This window comes from Callorhinchus milii, unplaced genomic scaffold (genome assembly GCF_018977255.1).
Source record: "Callorhinchus milii isolate IMCB2004 unplaced genomic scaffold, IMCB_Cmil_1.0 Scaffold5, whole genome shotgun sequence".
Taxonomy (NCBI): Eukaryota; Metazoa; Chordata; class Chondrichthyes; order Chimaeriformes; family Callorhinchidae; genus Callorhinchus; species Callorhinchus milii.
The window spans coordinates 25,256,335-25,277,368 of record NW_024704746.1 but is presented as its reverse complement, the minus strand read 5'-3'; the positions used below and the strand labels follow the sequence as shown (position 1 = coordinate 25,277,368).

At 43.8% G+C, this 21,034-nt stretch overlaps 3 protein-coding genes across 3 annotated transcripts in view; 1 reads left to right on the top strand and 2 right to left on the bottom strand.

Annotated features, from left to right (window-relative positions):
* The window catches only part of aldh1l2 (aldehyde dehydrogenase 1 family, member L2), a 30,207-nt gene extending 24,307 nt beyond the window's left edge, over positions 1-5,900 (top strand). The window contains exons 17-23 of the mRNA XM_007909691.2: positions 246-339; positions 920-1,019; positions 1,345-1,443; positions 2,162-2,327; positions 2,838-2,943; positions 3,231-3,430; positions 3,629-5,900. Coding sequence (XP_007907882.1) covers positions 246-339; positions 920-1,019; positions 1,345-1,443; positions 2,162-2,327; positions 2,838-2,943; positions 3,231-3,430; positions 3,629-3,684 — 821 coding nt within the window. The 3' untranslated portion in view covers positions 3,685-5,900. The remainder of the gene's footprint in view (positions 1-245; positions 340-919; positions 1,020-1,344; positions 1,444-2,161; positions 2,328-2,837; positions 2,944-3,230; positions 3,431-3,628) is intronic.
* On the bottom strand, positions 5,029-10,456 carry nopchap1 (NOP protein chaperone 1). The gene is made up of 4 exons (XM_007909693.2): positions 10,342-10,456; positions 8,405-8,488; positions 7,467-7,603; positions 5,029-6,786 (listed from the first exon to the last, which is right to left on the bottom strand). The coding sequence occupies exons 1-4, from the start codon at positions 10,415-10,417 to the stop codon at positions 6,601-6,603; spliced, it is 483 nt and encodes a 160-aa protein (XP_007907884.1). The 5' UTR covers positions 10,418-10,456; the 3' UTR covers positions 5,029-6,600.
* Positions 10,457-11,768: 1,312 nt separating this feature from the next.
* On the bottom strand, positions 11,769-20,531 carry dldh (dihydrolipoamide dehydrogenase). Its single transcript, XM_042335161.1, has 14 exons — positions 20,435-20,531; positions 19,029-19,110; positions 18,510-18,589; positions 17,339-17,407; positions 17,124-17,193; positions 16,453-16,553; positions 16,059-16,202; positions 15,544-15,645; positions 15,027-15,217; positions 14,761-14,931; positions 13,966-14,155; positions 13,112-13,249; positions 12,941-13,030; positions 11,769-12,392 (listed from the first exon to the last, which is right to left on the bottom strand). The coding sequence occupies exons 1-14, from the start codon at positions 20,471-20,473 to the stop codon at positions 12,327-12,329; spliced, it is 1,533 nt and encodes a 510-aa protein (XP_042191095.1). The 5' UTR covers positions 20,474-20,531; the 3' UTR covers positions 11,769-12,326.
* Between the last annotated feature and the right edge of the window lie 503 nt (positions 20,532-21,034).

The following is a 21,034-nucleotide window of genomic DNA, read 5'->3' as shown; positions in this document are numbered from 1 at the left end:
TGGACTCATGTATTCTCTACTCTGTCACAATATCACTGTTGCATTCAGGGCCAGAGACAACACACAGTTGGTTTGACGTTGCAGACAGTTTGTAGGTACTATCAGTATAAAGGCCAGAAATAGAAACATTTACTTTAATTTCTAGTCAATTCTCTTTTGTGATGTTTATTTTACAGGTGCTGTATGAATGCTAGTTATTATTAATCAGCATTAATAATCTCATAACTCTTCTCATTGAAACCCAGGTGGCCTTGTCGGGCAGCGACTTTCTGAACACCCCGATATTCGCAAATTGGGCTTCACAGGATCCACACCCATTGGGAAACAGATTATGAAAAGGTCGTCTTATTGATAACCCAATCTCCTTCACTGATATACACTGACATATACATTAGCCTAATCCTATACCATTCTTTCTGTTGTATTGTGGTTGATTGATTGGCGAATCGCTTTTCTGGGGATAATAACCCCTTCAAAAATAATAATAATTTAGTCACTCCAATCCACGGCTGTTTGTGGGACGGACGCTGCTGTGCGCAATTGGCTGCCGCGTTTTGCTCACAAAATACAGTTCACTTTACAGTATATTCTGTGAAGCGCTTTGTGACGTCTCAATGACCTGATAAGGTGCTGTATCAAATGCAAGGATTATTATCATTATTATCGTTCAGAACACTAACCCTACGTTCCCATTAGAACATGAAACGATTCTTAACTGAGTTCAGTACCGGGACCTCAATCACGCTCCTATTTGTTGATGCCCATCCGTCAATCCTTTTATCGCACCTCACTTAGCCCATGTGCTCAGCTGGTCCAGATCTTTCTGAACACTATTTATATCTGTATATTTTACAAGGCTTCAAAAAAACATAAGCGGCCAGGACTGTAGTTTGACATTATCTTTATTACCTTTTCACAGCTGTGCTCTGAGTAATCTAAAAAAAGTCTCACTAGAGCTGGGTGGAAAGTCTCCTCTCATTATCTTCAGTGACTGTGACCTTGATAAGGCTGTGAGAATGGTAAGTGTTTCCTGAAGTGTTTCAGTCACTGGCCTCAGGTCAGGGGCTGCTCTGGGTTTCCATCACTGCTTCAGGCACCGAATAACTGGTTATTGTGAGTGCGGCATTTCACTGATGCACATGGTGACACTTCACTGATGTACGTGATATAACCTTGTGAACTGACTTCAGCAAATTCACAACTGCTGTTGCCCAATTGGCTGGTGCAAAATATAGTCAATTCACTGCAAAGAGCATGGCTGTGACTGAAGACCAATTGTTCCCAATTGGTGGTGTCCGAGCATAAAAATGCACACAATTAATTGTACCTCTGTGACCCGCACAGGGCATGGGAGCGGTGTACTTCAATAAGGGAGAGAACTGCATTGCTGCTGGACGTCTGTTTGTTGAAGAATCAATTCACGATGAGTTTATCAGGAGAGTTGTAAGTCACTGGGAAACGGGGAGCCACACAAGTAAGAATAGTTTTTGGTCTGACTCACGTGGAAATCCATCAACTGCTTAAGAGAATCCAAACCAAGCTGAGAATTCCCCACAAACCTCCCGACGCATGGAAATCCCAGAGAGAGATTGTTGGAATGGAATGTACTCTCTCTCTCCGCATCCTACTTACCTAATTCTGGAAAGTATTAGGCGTAGGTTGGCAAGAGCCAAGGCTTGGGGGGAGCCCAGAGTGCGCGTTGGAGTAACTGCTGGAGTCTAACCAACTAAACCTACACAGCTTGTCATTGATATTCAGCCAGCTTTCCCGCTGCTTGTCCAGCTAGGACCACCCTACCTATTAGGGCTTTGGCTGCAGGGTTAACGGGCTGAGTGGGATGACTCACTGCCCTTGGTCATTGAGGACAGGGAATCCTGCCACTCAGTAAAAGAAGTCAGAGACGGCTTTAACTTGACCCAATCTGGAGCTTTCTTCCCCCAAATCTGGAACTCTCTCTCCCCCAAAAGGCTGTGGATTACAGCTGGATCCATTCATATTTTCCAGACTGACTTGGATAGATGTTTTTCAAGGGATATGGGGCAAGGGCGGTAAATAGAATTGGGATGCATATCATCCTTGATTGTCTAGAATGGTGGAGTAGGCTCTCAGGGTTGAATGGCCTCCTCCTGTTCCCGTTGTAATTCCCCGTGTGAACACGCAGGTTGAGGAAATTAAGAAGATGAAGATAGGGGATCCTCTGGACAGGTCCACAGACCACGGGCCCCAGAACCACAACGCTCATCTGGAAAAGCTGCTGGAATACTGTGAGATTGGGGTCAAAGAAGGAGCCACTTTGATATATGGAGGGAAAAAAGTACCGAGACCTGGTATGGCAGTTTTTATTTTCTATATACTGCATATATTTAAAAACTGGATAATAAATCCTGCACATTTTATTTCCTCATGACTCATGAGTCCTGTAGCTTAGTGTTTAGAGCACTTGCCTCACAAGTGAGAGGACCTGCGTTCAATTCCCAGCAGGGCGAAACGCTGGGCAAGTTTCCTTACTCCACGTCTCTTTTTACCTAGCAGTAAGTAGGAACTGGGTGGTTAGTTGATTGGCGGATCGCTTTTCCAGGGGCAATAATCCCTTAGAAAAAATAATAATCATTTGATCACTCAATCCACGGCTGTTTGTGGGACGCTGCTGTGCGCAATTGGCTGCCGCATTTCTCCCACAAAATATGCAGTCAATTCACTTTACAGTTTATTCTGTAAAGCACAGTATATTATTATAGTATTATTCAGCACACTGATAAACGTGTCCAGATCTCTAGTTTTCATACAAAACATTTTATGAAATAGAAACAGAATTTTTCTTTTTCTGGTTGTTTAAGGTTTCTTTATGGAGCCCACAGTGATAACCAATGTGGAAGATGAGATGTATATCGCCAAAGAGGAATCTTTTGGACCAGTGATGGTTGTCTCGAAATTCAAAGATGGGTAAGTTTCAAGTTTAACATTTATGAACCTGATTTAATTTTTTCACATTTGAAGGATTTAAAGGACTTTGACTTCTGAATTATTAGTCTATTGGTGGATCGCTTTCCGGGAGTAATAATCCCTCAAAAAAAATTTGATTTGGTTACTCAATCCACGACTGTTTGTGAGACGCTGCTGTGCACAATTGGCGGCCACGTTTCGCCCACAAAATATACAGTAAATTCATTTCAGGAACAGTATTTAGAGAAATATGAGATGTAAATCACTACAAACCTATTGCTTTGCAGAGACGTTGATGGGGTGTTGCAGCGAGCGAACAACACAGAGTTCGGTTTGGCCTCAGGGGTTTTCACACGGGACATTGGCAAAGCCATGTATGTCAGTGACTGTTTAGACGCTGGAACAGTGTTTATCAACACTTACAACAAAACCGATGTAGCCGCACCTTTTGGAGGATTTAAACAATCGGGATTTGGTAAAGATCTGGGTAAGAGCTTCTATACAGCCTTGTTAGTGAGGAACTCCCTATTATGAAGTTACATTTTTTAAGTACACATATTTCCGTACATTGCATGAAGAATTGTCTCTTACATAGGATGCAGTAAAATGTGTCAGTTGTGTGTGCATTGAGATTTCCCTGGCGTCCATCACTAAATACATGTTGTAATTGTCATTCTCTCTTTAGGTGAGGAAGCTCTTCATGAATATCTCAGGACAAAAACTGTAACTGTGGAATATTAAATAATTATTCCAAGTGGGTGTTGCTGTTAGCAAACTGAAATCCCTTCGTTCTATGCCCTCCAAATCTTCATCCAGCAAAATCTGCTGCTACTGCACCCGGTATCTTACCTTACCTGAATGATAGCACCTCAAACACAAGCAAAAATCACTGCTGCAGTTACATATGCATCGCATCATTATGTGCCTAGATGATTTGTTTCATCAAATGGACCTCAAATATATATTTACTTCTTAATTTTAATTGTAATTGGACTGTTGGCCCTTTTGAGTGTAGACTTTTTAAAATACATTTTAAAATATGCAACGCTTTCTTTCATTATCAAAGATACCTTGAATAATAATGTTATTATTAAATCTGTATGTATTAAATTCCTCTATATTGGAACTAGTGATGTTAAATTATAACCATCATATTAGTTGCATTAATAATAGGAAAACTGCATTTCATATTTTGCTTTACTTTCACTGTTATGTAAAATACTTGTGCCATGACCCAGTGTTCAGTTTAGGTTTGTATATGAACAAAATGAAGTGCACTTAGTTTGGATCTCTTTACAGTGGGTATAGATGCCAACAATAGCAGTTTCACTATGGACGTCAAGCTTGAAGTCAGAATATTTTAAACATTTTGTACCTCTTTGTAAATTGTAAAGCCTGCTCTGGGAATGATGTACGTCTGTCTGTCTGATATAATGGGATGGCTGTGTACAGTATGTATGCTCGGCAACTCCGTATCGACTATAATATGACACTAGTATTGTTACGTCTCTGAAATGTGTTACGTGTTACTGATTCAAACAAGAACTTACATTCAAGAACACTTTGCTATTCATTTACATGAGAATTGCTTCTGCATGAAACCCTGAATAAGTACACTAATTGTATTATTAAACCTGCCTCTAGTGTTAAACAATCTGATAACAATTTAATAATAATCCTTGCATTTGATATAGCGCCTTATCATGTTTTCGAGACGTCTCAAAGCGCTTCACACAATATACTGTAAAGTGTAGTGACCTTGTATTTTGTGGGCCAAACACATTTGAACATACGATCCTAAAAGCTGCTTTACCTTTCTCAAAACCAAATAACTAATTTTAGTGATAAAAGAAAGTAATATCAATTATTTTTAAAACAATGTGAATGGCTAAATGGAAGGGAATATTGGGCTTTTGATGATCAGGAATAACATTAAAATTGAACAATGGCTCCGTTGGACTGAACTATATTAACATCATCAATCAACATTTGCCTGACCATTGTTGTCATAGCCTTCTATACAAGTATTCAGAATTTCTCCTTCATAACTTATTTATTGTGTATGTAAAAAATCATAGTTTCAGCATCCATTAACATGTAATTTTTATTGAGTAACAGTAAAACCTGGCTGTGCATTAAAGCTGATTTGAAACCATTTTCCTACTATATTTAACCCACTTTGTGATGTAAGACATTCTGTAAGAATCCTCAGTATTCTGTAGTTTATATAATTTTCTTTAATCCAATTTACTGCAACTGCGCACAGATCAAAGCTGAAATCTGGTCTATTTAGCTCAGTTTCCCTCCAGACACTGGCTTTACTAATTGAGCTAATAGAAGTGGAGTGTACTGGGTGTGCAGTGGGAACCTCTCTCTCACTGTCTCACAGGACAGCAATGCAGTGGGGACAACTCTTCTCCCAGTCAGGATACACCAAAGAAAATAGTTTTGTCAAAAAAAATCATAACAATGCTTTGAACATTCTTGTTGAAACAGTAGGTTTCCATTGTTGATGTCCAGTAAACCTCACATAAGTGGTATCAGTTGGGACAATACATTTAATATGAAGTATTCAAACTATCAGTTATGTCAACCTTATTAGTAATAGGAAATTCAACGGGACTCGGGCAGATGTACAATTCGGGCGATTATACGATTTATACAGATCAGACTTCACTGTATCACAGAGAAACCTGGTTCTGGGATGAACTTGTTACCTCTAGCATTTGTCTTGGTCCCTTGGTATCTTGATCACATCAATACTTCTCGAGATTAAACTACAGCCATGTAGCAGATCTCTCTGCCACAATGATATACAGTAAATTAAAGTACACACAGGATGTATTTACACCCAGCACCAACCACAGATGGATAGACTTTGGTTAAGTATGGACTGCAAATTCTGTTCTGTTGAGGAATTCTGTTGGGAACCAATGATTAAACAGCTCCCTCTTGTGCTACCTTCTAAAGCCCTAATTCTTTTCAGTACATCTGCATTCATTTGTTGCCTAATAAGCCCAGTTTGTCTGCACATACACACCCATCACTCCTCAGTGTCCTGCTCAGAAAAGCTGAAGGTGCTGCAGCACAGTTTCTGTTGATTGCGTTTCTGAATGTAAATCTGACTCTAGCGAAGGGATGGCAATAGCTATTGCCATCATGATCTGGTGCTGGGATGTTTGTTGATCGCAAATGAAATGAGAAAATGTCAGTAATAAGATTATCTGTTACACCTGGAGCTCAACTATCCTGATTGGCTACTTGAGAGAGCATTACTGACCTAGAATGTGGAGGGGAGGTTTATAGCCAAGTCACTTGAACCAGTTCCCATTCCATCACATTAGCCACAAGACAATATGTTCACATACTTGAGTGGCCGATGTGCTACTAATTCTAACCCCATTGGCTGCTCCAATGAATTCCCAGGGTTAGACTTGCAGAGATGTTCATTGTAGGCTGGCTGTATTCCTGGCACTAAATCCAACAAAACTTTTATGTATGAAACAGATTGCTGAGTAATCTATTTCTCTTCTCCAAAGAAAACTTTGTTCATTGAACACAAAAACAGCACCTCCTGTACAGCACTGCCATCTCCTTTATAAAAATAATCAGTCATCAAAAATAAACTTGTAAAAGCAGCCGCTGGTTCAGAGGGAGTTACTCTGTGCTGTTACTTGAGATAATTTCTATTTTGCGCTTTTGTCCTTGGGGTTTGGGCAGTTTGAGGTTAGCTTCTGTCACCTCACTGAAGGCTTCATCCTCAGACTGCGAGCTGTCCTCATCAGAGTTTACTATCTCTTCTCCGCTTTCATTAGAGTCACTCATTTCAAACACAGAGACATTCTGTAGAGGAGGAGCAGGTAAATTGTCAACCGAAAATGGTACAGAACAAACACGAGCATCAGCACAAATGTAGCATAAACAAAGGGAATACGGGGCCACACTTGGTGGTAACTGTCCGTGCGGTGACGGGTCAGGACTTATTGAATCACCGGAAATGTGGTGTTGACCCGTTACCTGTTCTCTTTGACCGAGCCTTCAGCTCCCCTCTTGACTCTCTTCCCCCTCCTCGCTCCCTCCCTTCCCTTCCCTCACCCCCTCCCCCCCTCCTCGCTCCCTCCCTTCCCTCCCCTCACCCCCTCCTCGCTCCCTCCCTTCCCTCCCCTCACCCCTTCCCCCCTCCTCGCTCCCTCCCTTCCCTCCCCTCACCCTGACCATTTCCCCCCAATGCTCGGGTCCTGACCCAACTGTGCAGCGCCTTGGTACGTCCTCCCGACGTGAAAGGCGCTCTATAAATGGAATCTTGTTGTTGTTGTTGAATCTTGTTGTTACCACATGTGCACTCAGCGACTGCAGTGAATTACACCCGGGCAATGTAGATCACTGATTAAATCGGGTTTTATATGATTATAGTTTACCTGTAACTTGCACTTCGGTCCCCAATGATACGACTGTTGTGAGTTTTACGAAGTATAGACAATAAGTTCCCACTGTCTGTGGGTCTGACTGTATTTGTATCTTACCATTTCAATCAACTTGTCTGGACAATCTTCTACATTTTCAATATCAAACTGACTGCTATCCGTCATCTCCATCTGTTTCCTGAGGTCTTCATTAGCCTTGGCCATCTGGGGCAGGAAACTCTGCAGTCTGTCCAACACTAAACAAGAAAATAGCTAATTTAAATATCTTATTCTCCCAGGTCTTCATGCTTGTCCTTGCTGGGTTGTATGGAGCGGTTGATACATTTATTCTCCCTGTAAATCACTGGTGAAGAACTTGGTCTGTGTGCATTCCAGTTAAATAACTATAACATTTGTAATCCACATAATAATCCTTGCATTTGATGTTGCACCTTATCATGTCTTCAAGATGTCTCAAAGCGCTTCACAGGATACACTAAAGCAAATTGACTGTATATTTGTGGGTGAAACGCGGCAGCCAATTGCGCAGAGCAGCGTCACACAAACAGTCGTGGATCGAGTGACCAAATTATTATTATTTTGAAGGAATTATTACCCCCAGAAAAGCGATTCACCAACCAACAAACAACCAGGTTGCTACTTACTGTTAAGTAAACAGAGGTGTGTGCAGCAAGAAAACTTGCCTAAGGTTAATTAATAATTAATTAAAATTAATAATATTATTATTATAAGGTTTCGTCCCTTTGGGAATCAAACGCAGGTCCTCTTGCTCTAACCACTAAGCTACAGGTCTGCTCATCACTGTGCATTAAACAAGTCATAATTATTTCCAAGAATTTCCACTTCAAACATATATAAATCAAGTCTAGCTATTCATCTCAAAATACGATGCATTAGCAAATTATTGGAATCTGCATAATTTATGTTCATGCGATTGGAGAAGCAGTTTTAAAAATACTGAATTATTTGTACAACTGATCTGTGTACCAAACGTCAGACAGGGACGTGGAGCCAGCGGTGCTCCAGCTGACACTCACCACTACTTCTTGGCACCTTTACAATCTGTGGGGGATCATTCTTGCTCAGCAGTTTGGGACTGATCAATAGTTTTCTCTCGAAATCTGTTGATTAAAAAAAATCTTGTTCAGCATTTTGATGTCCTTAATAAGCACTATGATAGACAGGTGCAAGAAAATCAGAATTTTGAGATTTCTAACCAACATTTTGGGGTTATTTTCTTGTTGCAGTACTTTTGAGAGTCCTCCTGACGTGACAATATCAATTGTTTTTATTCTCTGGCACCCCGGGGGGTTATTTCCTGCCACAGGTGGTCAAAGCTAACAAAGATCTCAGAAAACAGATTGTGGCACTTGTCACACTTCAACTGCAATTTAAAATTTAAGATGAATTGCATTCATATTCTACCCGAAGCGATCAGAAATAACAACAACCTGCATTTATATTGTGCACTGTTCTTAAGGTAGTGTCTTGTAGCGCTAAACAGCGGCAGTGCACAAAGCGAGAGAGAGAGATTTTCAGGAACCTTTTGAAGTCAGGAAGATGGGTAGAAAAGCAAGAGGGTCGGAAAGAGTCTCAGAGCACAGTGTTGTGGTGGATGAAGTTCCATTCATCAGCAGTGGAATGGAGGAGTGAGCGATTGAGCACAATCAGAAAGGCGGAGGGTACGGATGGACTGGTTAACAACCCACACGAGTGATCACTGGTAAACTTCTCGCACCCAATTGCAAAGTCTCGGCCAATAATACCAGAGACCTGACCTTGAATATTATTTCTCTGTATTTGAAGAAAGCAAAGTATCAGCAGAGTCTGTGCTCTGCCACTGCCCAGAGGTCCGGGACCCACTGAGGTCCATCTGGTGCACCTTCCACCGTCCCGGCCAACGCCTGACAGCTCGTGTTCCAGACCGTTCACTGTATCCACAGATATTATTTTCTGAGCAGAAATCAATCAGTTTGTTCTCGAAACAAAACAACATTTTCCGCTCCCACCGTCTGTCTCCCGAACGCGTCTGTTCCGTACACTTCCGGTTCACTCAGTGACGGAGGAAAACAGAGAGGAAAGGCCGGTGTGTGAGCGGAGGAACTGCGCTCCGACAGTCAGTGCCGTGTGGGGCTGAGGCTCTGAGCTCCGGGTGTGTGTGTGTCACTGAGTGTGTGTTTAGCTCCAGTGTGTGACTGTGAGTGTGTTAGTGAGTGTGAGAGTGTGTTAGTGAGTGTGAGAGTGTGTGAGTGAGTGTGAGTGAGTGAGTGTGAGAGTGTGTTAGTGAGTGTGAGTGTGAGTGTGTGTTAGTGAGTGTGAGTGTGTGAGTGAGTGTGTGTTAGTGAGTGTGAGTGTGTTAGTGAGTGTGTGAGTGTGTGTTAGTGAGTGTGAGTGTGTTAGTGAGTGTGTGTGAGTGAGTGTGTGTTAGTGAGTGTGAGAGTGTGTGTGTGTGTTAGTGAGTGTGAGAGTGTGAGTGTGTGTTAGTGAGTGTGTGAGTGTGTTAGTGAGTGTGAGAGTGAGTGTGTTAGTGAGTGTGAGAGTGAGTGTGTTAGTGAGTGTGAGAGTGAGTGTGTTAGTGAGTGTGTTAGTGAGTGTGAGAGTGTGAGTGTGTGTTAGTGAGTGTGAGAGTGTGTGAGTGTGTGTTAGTGAGTGTGAGAGTGTGTGTGTTAGTGAGTGTGAGAGAGTGAGTGTGTTAGTGAGTGTGAGAGTGTGTGAGTGTGTGTTAGTGAGTGTGAGAGTGTGAGTGTGTGTTAGTGAGTGTGAGAGAGTGAGTGTGTTAGTGAGTGTGAGAGTGTGTGAGTGTGTGTTAGTGAGTGTGTTAGTGAGTGTGAGAGTGTGTGTTAGTGAGTGTGAGTGTGTTAGTGAGTGTGAGTGAGTGTGAGAGTGTGTGTTAGTGAGTGTGAGAGAGTGTGAGAGTGTGTTAGTGAGTGTGAGTGAGTGTGAGTGTGAGAGTGTATCTCTCTGTGTCACTGACCTGTACCGTTTCCCGCGCTCAGCAGTTCCCGGGACCGGGAAACCGCACTGTCCACACACGCGCTGCTCACCGCCATCTTCCCTTCCCGTCGCCACACCCCCACAGCGCCCCCCCCAGGCCCGGAGCCCCCTCACACCCACACCCCCACAGCGCCCCCCCCAGGCCCGGAGCCCCCTCACACCCACACCCCACAGCGCCCCCCCCAGGCCCGGAGCCCCCTCACACCCACAGCGCCCCCCCAGGCCCGGAGCCCTCTCACACCCACACCCCCACAGCGCCCCCCCCAGGCCCGGAGACCCCTCACACCCACACCCCACAGCGCCCCCCCCAGGCCCGGAGCCCCCTCACACCCACAGCGCCCCCCCCAGGCCCGGAGCCCTCTCACACCCCCACAGCGCCCCCCCCAGGCCGGAGCCCCTCACCCCCACAGCGCCCCCCCCAGGCCCGGAGCCCCCACACCGCCATTTGATTCAATGGCTATGGGGGGGATAAGGGGAGCGTTTCACCCCCAAAAACAGTCACTACACTTGACAGTGTATTCTGTGAGTGAGACGGTGTGACCACATGACTCGGTGCCATATCACTTCCCTGAGTCATGGGTTTGGGCTCCGCCCGAGAAGGTGACGGTTTTCCCACCGGATGTGGGAGCAGAGCCCCTCCGGGAGGGGTCCGGGAGGGGTCCGGGAGGGGTCCGGGAGGGGTCCGGGAGGGGTCCGGGAGGTCTCCGGGAGGGGTCCGGGAGGGGTCCGGGAGGGGTCCGGGAGGGGTCCGGGAGGTCTCTGGGAGGGGTCCGGGAGGGGTCCGGGAGGGGTCCGGGAGGGGTCCGGCCCTGGTCCGGGGGGTTCCGCAGCGCTCCACATCACCGCAGGGCCTCACTTTCAAATTATTGTGCATCTGATGTGTTTAAAATCACAAATTTTGATGATTTATAACTAACAACAAATTTCCGACTGTTTGGGAAAGATTTGTATGAATCAGAAATCACAAAATAGTTTTTGCTGCAAAACTCCAACAGAACCTGTGATGGCGGTGCTGTGCGGTGCGGAGCCGAGCGACGGCCGTGGGGGGACCACAGGTCGGATCCATTTCCCAGAGAATGGTGAACGATGTGCAATGGACCGTTGAGGAGGTGTCGGGAACATCGAATATCAGCAAATTCAAAATGGAATTTCAGTTACTTGGAACTTTAATGGAGAGTACGAGAGAGAGAGTGGAGTGTGGACGGAGGGAGCGTAATGGCCTTCCCGGACCCTGCGATGTCTACGCTTCCCTTCCATTTCACTCTGAGAGCAGCTAAACTGTATCTGAACATTGTGCCCAAATAAACTCAGTTTAAAGATCACTTCCAGACCATTACTTTGCTTTCTCGAGCTCCGTGGAAGAGCCTTTGAAGGTTTTACCAAAAGATGAAAGATAGACAATTGAAATTCCTACCCAACAACGAGTGGTTTACTTTGGGTTGTTATTAGCGTAAGATCTCTCTCCTGGAGTCAGCGTTGGTCATTGTAATTACTGTCCCACGTTCAGGGCGGTGAGCAAACCCACAGATACAAAGCAGCTAAACTCATCGCAAATTATCAGATTTAGAAAACCAAACACATTGAAAAAAAGAAGACACATTGGTAGAAATCTCTAATCAAGAGGAGCGACTTTAGAATGAAGAGAAGCAACTTGGGTCTAAATACACTATAGCTTAATATCCCAGGAATTCATCAGAGCAGAAATATTTGGATGACTATATATATGAGTCATCAACATTTTGGCAATTCTTATTGGAACTGAGATCTCTTAATCATTCCCTCAGTTTTATTACTGCTTTGATATAAGTCATACAAGCAGCAGCATTAAATAAACAGAAGGATTATTATAACACTTAGACACTTTCTTTTCTCCCCAAATCCTGAGGCTCAATTTTCAGGTTAGTGCTAACAGTCCATTTGTTCATTTGAGATACGTAGTTTCTGTACAAAATTCAGTTCATCCGATTAGAAGTTGATGGCTTTGCCAAACGATGCTGCCAGGTTTGCTTCTCTGAAGGCTTCGGAAACCGTCTACAAGAGAAAATAAAACCAATTAAATCCGATTCTGTATTGCCCAAATCTTGCAGACTGGAAAAGGTACAGGAATGAAAGCAAAGTTACTATCCCATCCCAGTGTAAAATGTAAATACTTTCTAGGAATGGGAGCAAAACAAGTCTAAAAACATTAACAGCAAATATGTAGTCCTGTGCGGACAGTCTACAGAGCATCATCCAATCTATTAATGGTTCCTCTCTCTCTCACACACACACACACACATACTTGGAAGGAACCTAAAGAACGGCGCTGAATCTTTTTTTACAGATAGAAAACCTGGAGACATTGCGAGCGCCTATATTCCCTACTTATTTGGAATAATTAACAAGGTTTCGTGCTTATTAAATTTGCTGTTCAGTAACAATATCAGATTTGTACAATGCATTTCACACAATTTTTCGATGCTCTTTTCAATCTTCCATTTAATAATTTGTCATCTACACTGTTTTACCTCTTTTGTTGACATATGCTCACATTCAGAATACAGTCACTACACTTCCCAGTAAACTCTGTGATGACTTACCGGGTGGGCATGACATACTCTGGCTACATCTTCACTTGATGCACCATACTCCATCGCTAGTGTTGCTTCATTGACCATCTCCCCAGCACCCTTGAGATAAAGAAACTCATATTACAATGAACAAGACCCATAATTTGCATTTGATTCAACTTTAAACACATCACTACTCACTGGCCCAAGAATATGCGCTCCCAGAATTCGGTCAGTTTCTTTGTGGCTGAGGATCTTTACGAGGCCATCGGTGTCGTTGTTGGTTTTAGCTCTGCTGTTAGCAGCAAATGGAAACTTGCCGATCTTGTACGGAACACTCTGTGAATGAAAGTTGATGTGAAGGGAACCACTTGGAAAGTGTCCAATACAATGTAATAAAACCCAGAGGAGACAAAGCTTTATATTTCTAGAAGAAAAAAATGGCAATATTCCACTGATGTTGTAAAACAGATCTGGTTTAACTTGTTCTTCAAAAGCACAACAATGAAGTTAGTGTTCAGCAATTATTTAAGTGAATATCACTGATTCCATCTGGAGCTGAAACCTGCACTTCTAAAGAGTCAAAATTGATAATAACTGTCCCGGTTTAATAAAACTCATTCCATCAGAAAATGTAAGTTATATGAAATAAGGAATGTTTACATTGCTCAGAAGCTTTTAACTGGCAAACTAATGTACATTTTCATTTTGCCCACAATTCACTTTACAGTATATTCTGTGAAGCTTTCAGACTTCTCGAAAACGTGATGACACTATATCAAATGCAAGAATTATTATTACTTCATCCAATATATATTTCAGTATTGAAAAAAATTGAAGTCATCCTCACACAGCACTATTGAACCATTACACCTGAGATATTACAGCAAAATACAAACCTACTTAGGAATATTTATTGATTTGTGACACTGACAATTCGTCACTTATTTTCAGCCTGGTATTTTCAGGGATTTTGGTCGTTTGTTGGGAGACAGAATGGAATGTGCCTTTATGTATCTAACACTGTCAAGAGTAAAATCTGATGGAATGTATACCTCCTCATTCAGCTGTTCCTCAGTTTTGCCAACCCAGCCAACCTCTGGGTGAGTGTAGATAACAGACGGGACACAGTTATAGTCAATATGTACTGCTCCTCCGGCCATTCCCTCCACACAGATAATACCCTCATCTTCAGCTTTGTGAGCCAGCATTGGCCCAGCAACCACATCACCAATGGCAAAGATGCTGTCAATACAAAACATCCACATCAAATCAATCAATCAAAGGCCAGCAATGTAATATTGTTATAAAATGAGCAAGCAGGGAGGTTAGGAGAATTGTTTTACTCAGAGTAGTTAGGATATGGAATGCCCAGCTGGGAACAGCAGTTCAGGCAATAACAATTGTCTTAAAGAAGGAACTAGACAGATGCCTTCAAAAGAATCAGCTGCAGCGATGTGGGGAAAGGGCAGGTAAATGGATTGCTTGAGAATTGGCCAAATGGCCTTCTTCTGTGCCATACATTTTTATATTGTTCTGTCTCATTGTAATTGGAACAAATCAAACAAAACCTTCCCAGTTAACGTGTTTCACGTGGCTACCACAGGAGAGATATGAATCCAGAAGCCGTGTTTACACACACAACAAAATTACATTTATAGAGCGCCTCTAACGCTGGGAGGACGTCCCAAAGCGCTGGACACACACAAACACACACACAGACACTCACACACAGACACTCACACACACAGAAACATAATAAACAGCTTTATGAATGCACAAACCATTGAAAGACATCTGCAGCTAATTAGTTACTTAATATTTCTGTGCAATGGAGAACCACGATTTACCTTGGGATTTTGGACTGGAAGCGGTTGTTGATGGGTATCCGGCCTCTCTTATCCAGGTCTATCCCGATCTCCTCCAGCCCCAGGTTCTCAGTGAAGGGCCGGCGGCCGACACACACCAAGAGCACATCACAAGTCATCACATCAGCCTTTCCTCCAGCCGCAGCCTCAATACTAAACAAAACGTACAGCCATCACTGTCGTTTGCAAAGATTCATAAGACATCAAATATACATATTAACACAGATAGGAGCTGGCCACACACTTACGAAACATCTATCTTTCCATCAGGTTTCCTCACAGCTCCGGTAACTTTAGTGTTCAGTTTGAACTTCAGACCTTGTTTCTGGAGAATGCGTTGAAAGTTCTTTGAGATCTCCATGTCGATACCCAGGCCACCAACATGTCCTAGGAATTCAACAGCGGTCACTGATGATCCTAGACGTTGCCACACAGAGCCCTGAGGAATACAATATCAAATGATGTCAGTAAAAGGTATCAACACAGTTCATGCCATGACCCTCTCCGCCTTCTCCCACCTCCAGCACTACCTCTTCCCTCAGGCCGCTGAGACTCTCAGCCAGGCTTTCACTGCGTCCAGGCTTAATTATGCTAACTCCCATTTGCTAAAGCAAAGTGAAAGAAGGACAACAGATATAATATCAAATGTTAGTCAATAACTATTTTTACCAATGGTTCCATTGATCATTCTTAAACAGTGTGGATATCTTCTAGCACCATTTAAAATGGTTTGATCTTATCTATACCCAGATGAAGCTTTCTTACCAATTCTACGCCAATAACACCAGCTCCAATGACAATCAACTGGTCAGGAACTTGCTTTAATGACAGGGCACCAGTTGATGATACAATAGTTTCTTCATCAATCTGTCAAAATATTCAATATTAATTTAATTTGTAAACAATGTAACAATACAGAAACTGACCATATTTTATGGCTAATTGGGACATAATTCATATATATTCCAAATCACTAAGACTACAGAATAAACTGTATGTATGTCAGTTAAGCTCCTTTTCCACAAACACTCCCAAACGTCCCAAGGCGCTGGACAGACAGTTACGTCAATTTGCTTTGCAGTGTATCCTGTGAAGCGCTTTGAGACGTCTCAAAGATGTGATAAGGCGCTATATCAAATGCAAGGGTTATTATTATTATTAGCTATGTAAACTGAAAGACTTTACAAGAGGAGGGAGAAAACGATAAGAACAAGATAATGAGGTGGTACAGAAACTGCTGGGAAGAATATTTCTTCCCAATTCCCATTACCCAGATTTACCTCAATCCCAGGGAACGGTGTGACCTCGGAGCCTGTGGCTACAAGAATGTTCTTGGAGTTGATGACCTGGATGCTGCCATCACTGCAAAAAGCCGTCACCTGGTTTTTCCCTGTAATCTTGCCATGTCCTTGAACATGCGTCACCTACGATAACACAATACAGATCAGGAAACTAGCTTTAAAAGAATAATTGGAAAAATACGACATAGGAACAGGAGGAGGCCATTCAGCCCCTTGAGCCTGTTCCGCCATTCTATAAGATCACAGCTGATCTATACCTCAACTCCAATTACCCGCTTTTGCCCCATATCCCTTAATACCCTGACCTGACAAACATCTCCACCTCAGTCTGGACAATGTGAATGTATAAAATAAACGTGTACTAGAGACCGACCTTATTCTGTTTAAACAGGTGAGCAATGCCCCCGGTCAGGGCTTTCACTGCACTGCTCTTCTGTTCCATCATCTTACCCAGGTTCAGATTCAATCCTGTAACTTTAGCACAAAATCAAGTCATTTCAAAAGAAAAATACTTTTACAATCAAAAAGTAAATATGTATTCGAAATCCACACATTAAATATAAAGCGATCTACTAGATTTGTCAAACACTCAAACATGATATCTGAGGATACAGTATATAGTTTGGGAAACGACACGTCAAGCGACTGCCAGGATCTTGTTCTTCTTTCGCCAGCGAATTTTTATATTCTCCTGGATTACAATAAACTGTTCTCTAACTGCTCTGTCCTGCTTGACAAAACACAACGCTGCATATAGAGTTAGCTCCAGGTTTTTAATATATCCTGAGTATCAATACTGCCTAATAAATCCCATCCGGGATGATCATATTTCATGGTTAATTGGGATATAATAAAAAAATGAACACAACCAAAACGTATGGAAAATAAAAATTGGTAGTTCTATTTTGGATTGGATTTCACAGGTTTTTTTCTTCTTGCTTCTTAATCAACTGAAACAAACTATCTTCACTAATCAGGTCAGACTATTTCTGGGAAAGGTGGAGATGACGAGAGAAGATCTCAAAGCTTTGGAGATTCACTTACCTTCAATTCCTCTGAGGGCAAAGTCCTTTCCTTGTGCCATGTGGTACAAGTGGGAATTATTTAGCAAAGCCTTAAAATATAATCACAGCTTTAATTAAATATATCAGTTACAAGTTGAACTTTAGTTCAGCCACTTGCACAAATACTATAGCAATATTTCAGACAATAAAGAAGTAGAATTCAGATGGTTGTTTGACAGAAGATGAAGTACTCACTTTGGATGGGATACAACCCACATTTAAACAGGTTCCCCCTAGGGTATCATTCTTTTCCACACAGATGGTCTGCAAGGTTAAAAGCAAAGGTCACATACACAAACAAAACTATAAAAAGGGTTTGACATTGAGATCAGTCTGTGTTTAACCGAACAAGGCAATTTCTGTTTCTAATCTGTTTTGGGTTTGACCGCTGTGCGCAATTGGTTGCCACATTTTACCCACAAATACAGTCACTCCACTTTACAGTATGTCCTGTGAAGCGCTTTGAGATGTTGCAATGACGTGATAAGGCGCTATATCAAATGCAAGGATTATTATTGTTGTTGATATTCTTTTCTGCCACACTTATATGTGGGAAAGAAATATTGGGATAAGTAAACAATTATTTAGAACAAAACGTTCGTCAATTCACCAAAATTATAATTCTGTATCCATCAGCTAGCCCCTGTAGGCTATTGTTCGGGCTGTGATTTAGTGGGAATCTTGTTCTCCAGAATGGATGTGATCGGCAAGCACGATGGCACTAGTGAAACCCAACATTTGTGGGGCAGCACTGCTAAGAACCAGCTCTTGAGAAATCCTCTTTCAAAGTGACACAGGATGTTTAAGGTCCTTTGGGAGAGGTCGATGGTAAACCTGGTTGAGACTTTAGAACATTTTCCCAGGATTGTACTAGTGTCTGGCAAGTCCTGGCGTGGGGCATGATTCTACAAATATCTGACCTTGAGGTGAGAATGCCAACAACTCATCCAACTGACGCCTTTCCCAAAGTTACACAGTTACATGTCAGCCAACTGTTCATGTCAGTCAAGGCATACATAAAACACATCTTAGAACTATTGTAATGTTTTTCTTTGCTTTTAACTCAATTGTGAAGTTACTCTCTCTCACCAATGATTTGACCAGTGATATCTTAAGACTATCATTACAGATCAGCAGTCTTTGACCTATCATCAAATTTTGAAACCATAGTTTAATTCTGTATTCAAACAAGCCGACCTGATGTTACAAGGTCTATTTACTCTTATTAATTTCATAATAATAATATAATAATTTCCTCTACCATCAAACCATTCAAAACATGAGCAGCACCGCTTATTCCTGATAAGGCGATTATAATCACTGTTACACAAAGAAACCATTATTAACCATTAAACATTTTGCTTACCTTAAATCCAAGCTGTGCGGCCTTAATGGCAGCTACATAGCCTCCCGGCCCCGACCCAATAACTGTGACATCTGCATCAACTGACATCAACAAACACAGAGAGAATATATTAGAGCAACAAAACATGATGCTAACAGCTGTAAATATGCCATGCAAAAAGGAGAGCTTCATGTCACAGATTTCCGTTAATATTCAGCCCTTTTGTTAAACTCAGACCTAGGAAACACTTTACCAACATAAAACCTCTCCCCCAATCCTGTCAGTCAGCCATCCTACCGTAAATATTGCTTAATATCCCTTCCTTCCTTTGTGAACACTGATCATGTTTAACTGAGCATAAAATTGTTGGTAATGATATACGTCACCAGAAGTATGAAAGTTAAAAATTTGCAGAAACCCATTCGAACACAGTGGGAAAGTTTAATAAAAATGTTTTTAAAATGTGGAGTGATAATAAACTGAATGACAAAATCAGCCTTTATGTACATGAACCATTGTACTATTTAATGAGTAATATACCTGGTGCCAGGTCTGCATATGTTCGCAGTGTCACCGCAGGTAGGCCTTGTAGTCTATGACGAAGATGACGAGTATAGCCATTCTACAGGATAAAGAAAACACTTCACATAAACATCCCAGAAAACAATCATATTAAACCCTGTAAACAAGCAGTGCCCCACAAACACTCGTGGGTTGAGTGACCAATTGTTGTATTACCCCCAGAAAGTGATCTGCCAATCGACTAACAACCGGGTTCCTAATGACTGCCGGTAATCAGAGGCGCGTGGGGTAAGGAAACCTGCGCAACAATGTGCTCTGCCCGGGGATCGCTTGTGAGGCGAAGGCTCTAACCCCTGAGCTACACTCCACAATTAAATACAACTATAAAATAATCTTATGAGAAAACAAGAGATGAATAGTGGCATAAAGCCACTGCTCAATGTGACCTGTGGCTGTCAGTGGCTGAGACCGGCCCTACGTGTGTGGGTCCAGCCCTGTGTGTGTGTGTGTGTGTGTCAGTGTGTGTGTGTCAGTGTGTGTGTGTGTCAGTGTGTGTGTCAGTGTGTGTGTGTGGTGTGTGTCAGTGTGTGTGTGTGTCAGTGTGTGGGTGTGTGTGTCAGTGTGTGTCTGTGTGTCAGTGTGTGTGTGTGTCAGTGTGTGTGTCTGTGTGTGTGTGTGTGTCAGTGTGTGTGTCAGTGTGTGTGTGTGTGTCTGTGTGTGTGTCAGTGTGTGTGTGTGTGTCTGTGTGTGTGTGTGTGTCAGTGTGTGTGTGTGTGTCTGTGTGTGTGTGTGTGTGTGTGTCAGTGTGTGTCAGTGTGTGTGTGTGTCTGTGTGTGTGTGTGTGTCTGTGTGTGTGTGTGTGTCAGTGTGTGTGTGTGTGTCTGTGTGTGTGTGTGTGTGTGTGTCAGTGTGTGTCAGTGTGTGTGTGTGGGTGTGTGTGTGTCAGTGTGTGTGTGTGTGTGTGTCAGTGTGTGTCAGTGTGTCTGTGTGTGTGTGTGTGTGTGTCAGTGTGTGTGTCTGTGTGTCAGTGTGTGTGTCAGTGTGTGTGTGGGTGTGTGTGTGGGTGTGTGACCCTCACAGTGGCCTCTCCCAGGCGGAGGCCGAGGCTCGGGGCCGGACCTGCGCCATCAGCTCCCGGGAGGGAGGCCGCCGCCGGTCAGTCAGTCAGTCAGGACAGGACAGGTCAGGGCGGCCCCGGGCCCCGGGCCGCGGGGTGGGAGCGGGTCCGGCCGGTCCCCAGGGGGTGGGGATGGTCGGGGCCCAACGCTACCCCAGGCCCCGGCTTGAGGGGAGCAGCGTTGGCGGCACAGACCCGGGGCCTCGGGATACAGCACACAGAGCCCCCGGGGGGTGGGGAGGGGCGGCCCCGGGGGGTGGGGAGGGGCGGCCCCGGGGGGTGGGGAGGGGCGGCCCCGGGGTCTGACCTTGGCCAAGAGACGGTACAGACGGCTCCAGCTCTGCATCCTCAGCCCCGCGCCCGCCTCAGCCTCGGCCCCGTCACACCCCCCGCCACCGCCACCGCCCCCTGGTGGTGAGTGTGTGTCACTGCCCCCTGGTGGTGAGTGTGTGTCACTGCCCCTGGTGGTGAGTGTGTGTCACTGCCCCTGGTGGTGAGTGTGTGTCACTGCCCCCTGGTGCCCAGTGTGTGTCACTGCCCCTGGTGGTGAGTGTGTGTCACTGCCCCTGGTGGTGAGTGTGTGTCACTGCCCCTGGTGGTGAGTGTGTGTGTGTCACTGCCCCTGGTGGTGAGTGTGTGTCACTGCCCCTGGTGCCCAGTGTGTGTCACTGCCCCTGGTGGTGAGTGTGTGTCACTGCCCCTGGTGCCCAGTGTGTGTCACTGCCCCTGGTGGTGAGTGTGTGTGTGTCACTGCCCCTGGTGGTGAGTGTGTGTCACTGCCCCTGGTGGTGAGTGTGTGTGTGTCACTGCCCCTGGTGGTGAGTGTGTGTCACTGCCCCTGGTGGTGAGTGTGTGTCACTGCCCCCTGGTGCCCAGTGTGTGTCACTGCCCCTGGTGGTGAGTGTGT

Excerpts from the sequence above, each read along its gene's own strand:
- nopchap1 (XM_007909693.2), bottom strand. The coding sequence starts at position 10,417 with ATGGCGGTGAGCAGCGCGTGTGTGGACAGTGCGGTTTCCCGGTCCCGG. Across the intron at positions 8,489-10,341 it reads GAGCGCGGGAAACGGTACAG|ATTTCGAGAGAAAACTATTG; the intron begins GTCAGTGACACA and ends TTTAATCAACAG. Across the intron at positions 7,604-8,404 it reads AAAGGTGCCAAGAAGTAGTG|TGTTGGACAGACTGCAGAGT; the intron begins GTGAGTGTCAGC and ends TTTCTTGTTTAG.
- dldh (XM_042335161.1), bottom strand. The coding sequence starts at position 20,473 with ATGCAGAGCTGGAGCCGTCTGTACCGTCTCTTGGCCAAG. Across the intron at positions 13,250-13,965 it reads AGGAACAGCTGAATGAGGAG|AGTGTTCCGTACAAGATCGG; the intron begins GTATACATTCCA and ends TTTCATTCACAG. Across the intron at positions 13,031-13,111 it reads GAGCGCATATTCTTGGGCCA|GGTGCTGGGGAGATGGTCAA; the intron begins GTGAGTAGTGAT and ends CTTTATCTCAAG.